The following is a 6,000-nucleotide window of genomic DNA, read 5'->3' on the forward strand; positions in this document are numbered from 1 at the left end:
AATGTTCAGGTTTATAAAACACGGGCATTTGTAGCCACTGAGTGGGAGGAGAGAAATGGATGTGTGTCAGGTCAGCCAGCTGTTGTTCATCTGGATTTGGGATCACCAGCTTTGGTGGACAAAAGCTTTTATGTGCTATAGTCGATCATGTGCAGCCCGCTTGCTGGAGCAGGGCTCAGAATGCTCATAAAACTGGAGTTGATTCATGATGTACACACGTTTTTAACAGACTCATTTAAGGCCAGTTTTACTGGTTTTGCTGACGCAGTTCTCTGTGAGCTCTCCTCTTGCTTCTCTGGCTCCTCCTTCTCAGTGTCTCCGGCCCCCTTTCAGCTACTGTTGGCGGGTGTCCTTCCAGACTCTCTTCTGGGTTTTCTTCTACTGACTCTACACTCCCCTCCTTTGAAAAACTCCGCTGCCCCGCTAGCTTCAAATACCACCTTTTGGAGAAAACTCCCCAATCCACTACACTAGCCCCAACTTTTCTCTTTCACTGCAAACTCACATTTCCTCCTGCCTCCACAGCATCTCAACGTGGCTGTCCTGGTGGCACCTCCTATACCCCAAACTGAACTCATCTTCCCTCCCAAATCCATTCCTCCATCCCACTTTTCCATCACAGTTGACAACACTGCTACCTCCCTACCCATCTCTGGAGTCCAAAACAAGGCATTAGCTTTGACTTCTCCCTCTTTCTCAAATCCCACCTCCACAATATTTCCTCTCTATCAAATGACCAATGGGCTGGTCCAAGCCCATGTCATACCCCAGTTGCACTACTGCATCCTCCTCCTCACTGATACACCAGCATCCTGTCTCTCCCCTCTCAAGTCTAATTTCACTCTGCTGAACAGATCATTTTCTCTAAAATGTCATTCTGCACAAGCCTCCCCCATCATCAGAAACCTTCAATAACGCTTTCTTCTCCACATTAAGCAGAAACTCTTGACTACTGGCTATCAGGTGATAATTTTCTTTCTCCCCACAACTTACCCACTCTTCTCCCACTACACTCCAGCTCGGTTGCTCTCAAGCTAACCTTACTAAGCCTCACTCTCTTTTTTTCTCTCATCTCTGACCTCCTGCTGACACCCTTCTCCCAGTTTATAACTCTCACCCCTTTCAAATCTGCCAGACCACAGCTCTCCCCATTTGCAAATCACATTTCCAAGGATTTTGACCCCGCCCAAAGCGACACAAGTGCCGCAGCAACTAGGCGTTCTATCTTACCCCTCTTCCTCCATCACGGCCTCTCTGTGCCTTCATTTCCGTAGAACAGCATTAAAAAGATTTAAAAAAAACCACCTAGTGGTCCTGGGACTGACTTCTCTAGAACTTCTAACTAAAGACGCTGCACTCTGCCCAACTCGTGGCGCTAATTTCCACCCTTCTCCTTCCTAGGAGGGTTATAAAGCTGAATGCAAGGATAACACCAAGGTGCTTTGTAAGAAGCATTGCACGCTAGATTACCATAAGAGGCTCATGATGATGTCACCTTGACCACCAGACTACAACCAGAGCAAAAGGAGTCGAACCCGACAGAAGTCCCAGACTCCCTGAAGAATCTATTAAAGAAACGAAGAGATGAATGTTTCTTGGAGGAGACGCTATGGAGACTGTGCATGCAATACTATACTGAATAAACACAGCCAGAAAGGACATGATACAAAGTTAAGCACAACACAAACATAATTAAGGGAGGCAGAACTGATTCAGGATGAAATGAAAAAACAGCCAAACATGGCTAAGACCCAGCTCAGAAAAACAGGATAATCCTCTACTCATGCTTCAAAATTAATACTCCAAAGAATACAAAGACTTTCTTGACAGAGCAGGAGGCCCACAATTACACTTAATGGGATGTCACTGGGCCTCTCATAGCTGACACTGAGGATAAAATTTCCCTGAAGGGAAACCTTCAGGTTTGGAGAAGTAATAATTCCTTGTTTTGACACCACACCTTTCTCCTGGAGGGACTCACAGCACTTGACAAACATTATTTCATTCATCCTAATCAAATTCTCAAGAGAGTTATTAGTTCGAGGTTACTATTTTCATTTTACAGACAGGAAACTGTGAAACAGGTGGAATTGGGAACAGATTCCTCGTCCGACGTGGTTTTCACCGGACCAAAACAGTGTACCTCTCCACAAGGTCCTTGAAGGGAAATAGCTAGTAGTCTTGGGATGGAAAAATAAGCACCAGAAAATTGAAAAACAAAGGGGCACATCCTGAGCTGGCAGAGAGAGACAATGGACAACGGGGAAGACCTTCCCTGCCTCTGCTCTTAATCTGTGCTTTTATCCCCCCAGCTCCTTTAGGGGCCCACATTTTCCCTTATGACTGTGATGCTAATTAGATTTTCCTTCCAGCTGACAGCAGAGTTCCCAGGGGCCAGTTCTGACTTTGCATTTGTCCCCTGCAAAGACTCTTTCTCCTTCCACTCTCTAATCCAAGGGTCCCTCCAAAGTCCCTGGGACACGGTCCCTGTGGGTCTCCCCCTCTAGACTGTAAACTCGCTGTGGGCAGGGAACGCATCTATCAAATCTGTTATATCGTACTCTCCCAAGAGCTTAGCATGGTCCTCTGCTCACAGTAAGCGATCAATAAATACCAACTGAATGATTGATTCTGGTTTACCAAAAAAAAGGAAAAAAGTGAAGAGCGACACCCTTAGAGAAACAGCATGGCTTAGTGGCCAGAGTATGGGCCTGGCAGTTAGAAGGACCTGGGTTCTAAACCCTGCTCCGCCACATATCTGCTGTGTGACCTTGGATAAGTCACTTCACTTCTCTGGGCCTCAGTTCCCTCATCTGTAAAATGGGGATTAAGAGTGCCAGGGACTGTATCCAATCAGATTAATTTGTATCTACCCCAGTGTTTGGAACAGGGCTGGGCACAGAGTAAGTGCTTCACAAGTAACTTTTTTTAAAAAAAATTGGACGATTTTGCAGGTGGCGTCATTCATTCATTCAATTCATTCAATTGTATTTATTAAACGCTTACAATGTGCAGCGCACTGTACTAAGCACTTGGAAAGTACAATTCGGCAACAGATGGAGACCGTCCCTACCCAACAATGGGTTCACAGTCAAGAAGGGGGAGACAGACAACAAAACAAAACATACAGACAGCCCTTGTCTGGGCTGTTGGTGCTGAGCCCTATGCCCTCCCTCTCTGGCCAGAGAGAAAACCTTTAATTATAACAACAATAATCATTATTATTATTATTGGCTTTGTCTCTCCCCTCGCCCTGCACGGAGAGTGGGATTAAGGTGCAGAGACAGGAAGGGGCTGAGGGGTCAAGCGCTTAGTACATTACTCAAGTGCTTAGCATGGTGTAGTGGATAGAGCACGGGCCTGGGAATCAGAAGGTCATGAGTTCTAATCCCAGATCAGCCACTCGTCTGCTATGTGACCTTGGGCAAGTCACTTTGCTTTTCTGGGCCTCAGTTCCCTTATCTGTAAAATGGGGATTGAGACTGTGAGCCCCAGGTGGGACAGGGACTGTGTCCACCCCAGCGCTTAGTACAGTGCCTGGCACATAGGAAGGTTTAACGAATGCCATTGTTATTATTATTATTCATTCATGCAATCGTATTGATTGAGTGCTTACTGTGTGCAGAGCATTGCACTAAGTGCTTGGTAAGTACATTTCGGCAACAGATACAATCCCTACCCCACAACGGGCTCACAGTCTAGAAGGGGGGAGACAGACAACAAAACAAAACAAGTAGACAAATAAAGCGTTTAGTCCATTGCTCTGCAAGCAGTGAATTCTCAATAAATACGACTGAATAAAAAGTAGCAGTGTGGCTCAGTGGAAAGAGCCCGGGCTTGTGAGCCATAGGTCATGGGTTCGAATCCCGGGCTCTGCCCCTTGCCAGCTGTGTGACCTTGGGCAAGTCACTTAGCTTCTCTGGGCCTCAGTGACCTCATCTGGAAAATGGGGACGAAGACTGTGAGCCCCACGTGGGGCAACCTGATTACCCTGTATCTACCCCAGCCCTTACAACAGGGCTTGGCTCTTAGTAAGCGCTTAACAAATACCTTCAATATTATTATTACTTAGACAAGTACTACTGCACACAGTAAGTGCTCACTAAATAAGATTCAAGAAGCAGCAGTGTGGCTCAGTGGAAAGAGCATGGGCTTTGGAGTCAGAGGTCACGGGTTCAAATCCTGGCTCTGCCAATTGTCAGCTGTGTGACTTTGGGCAAGTCATTTAACGTCTCGGTGCCTCAGTTACCCCAGCTGTATAATAGGGATTAAGACTGTGAGCCTCCTGTGGGGCAACCTGATCACCTTGTAACCTCCTCAGCGCTTAGAACAGTGCTTTGCATACAGTAAATACTTAATAAATGCCATTATTATTATTCAAGCATGGTGGCTCAGTGGAAAGAGCCCGGGCTTTGGAGTCGGAGGTCATGGGTTCAAATCCCGACTCCGCCACTTGTCGGCTGTGGGACTTTGGGCAGGTCACTTCACTTCTCCTTCTAGACTGCTCCTTCTAGACTGTGAGCCCACTGTCGGGTAGGGACCGTCTCTATATGTTGCCAACTTGTACTTCGCAAGTGCATAGTACAGTGCTCTGCACACAGTAAGCGCTCGATAAATACGATTGATAGATTGATTCTCCGGGCCTCAGTGACCTCATCTGGAAAGTGGGGATTAACGTCAGCCCCCCGTGGGACAACCTGATCACCTTGTTACCTCCCCACCGCTTAGAACGGTGCTTTGCACATAGTTAGCGCTTAATAAATGCCATCACTATTATTACTATTCATAATGAAGAACGAAAGCTCCCGGGCCTGGAATGCCCTCCCTCTGCCCATCCGCCAAGCTAGCTCTCTTCCTCCCTTCAAGGCCCTACTGAGAGCTCACCTCCTCCAGGAGGCCTTCCCAGACTGAGCCGCCTCCTTCCTCTCCCCCTCGCCCCCCTCTCCATCCCCCTCATCTTACCTCCTTCCCTTCCCCACAGCACCTGTATATATGTATATATGTTTGCACATATTTATTACTCTATTTTACTCGCACATATCTATCCTATTTATTTAGTTAGTATGTTTGGTTTTGTTCTCTGTCTCCCCCTTCTAAACTGTGAGCCCACTGTTGGGTAGGGACTGTCTCTAGATGTTGCCAACTTGTACTTCCCAAGCGCTTAGTACAGTGCTCTACACACAGTAAGCGCTCAATAAATACGATTGATTGATTGATTGATTGATAGAGGCGGGTGGGCGCGTTACCTGTGGGCTGTCTTGCAACGCCTCTTCCAGGAGGAGTTTGTCGACGGCAGGCATGGTGGCTTCCTGGCGGTGGCGGCGGCTGCTCCCTGCCGCTATCCCGCCCCGCGGATGGTGCTCCCGGCCCGGCTCCGCCCCACCATCGGGCCGCTCCCGGCGCTCCTGCCTCCTCCTCCTCCTCCTCCTAAGGATCAACAGGAAGTGTGGCGCGCCGGGAGGTTCCCAACTACAACGGTCACGTGCCGGGAGGCTCCCAACAGGAAGTGTGGCGCTTCGGGAACATCCCCAAAGGAAGTGGGGCTCGCCGGGAGTCTCCCAACCACAAACAACTGTCACGTGCCGGGAGGCTCCCAACTGGGAGTGTGGCGCCCCGGGGGCCTTCCCTCCGCCAAGCGAGCTCTCTTCCTCCCTTCAAGGCCCTACTGAGAGCTCACCTCCTCCAGGAGGCCTTCCCACACTGAGCCCCCTCCTTCCTCTCCCCCCTCGTCTTACCTCCTTCCCTTCCCCACAGCACCTGTATATATGTTTGTACATATTTATTACTCTTTATTTATTGTACTTGTACATATCTATTCTATTTATTTTATTTTGTTAGTATGCTTGGTTTTGTTCTCCGTCTCCCCCTTCTAGACTGTGAGCCCACTGTTGGGTAGGGACTGTCCCTATATGTTGCCAACTTGTACTTCCCAAGCGCTTAGTACAGTGCTCTGCACACAGTAAGCACTCAAATATTATTGATTGATTGATTCCTCTCCCC

At 48.2% G+C, this 6,000-nt stretch overlaps 1 protein-coding gene across 1 annotated transcript in view; it reads right to left on the reverse strand.

The window, feature by feature from the left end:
* Positions 1-5,398, reverse strand: part of APPL2 (adaptor protein, phosphotyrosine interacting with PH domain and leucine zipper 2) — a 51,369-nt gene extending 45,971 nt beyond the window's left edge. The window contains exon 1 of the mRNA XM_038756003.1: positions 5,247-5,398. Within this exon, the coding sequence (XP_038611931.1) occupies positions 5,247-5,300 (54 nt within the window). The 5' untranslated portion in view covers positions 5,301-5,398. The remainder of the gene's footprint in view (positions 1-5,246) is intronic.
* Positions 5,399-6,000: the final 602 nt, after the last annotated feature.

This window comes from Tachyglossus aculeatus, chromosome 14 (assembly GCF_015852505.1).
Source record: "Tachyglossus aculeatus isolate mTacAcu1 chromosome 14, mTacAcu1.pri, whole genome shotgun sequence".
Taxonomy (NCBI): domain Eukaryota; kingdom Metazoa; phylum Chordata; class Mammalia; order Monotremata; family Tachyglossidae; genus Tachyglossus; species Tachyglossus aculeatus.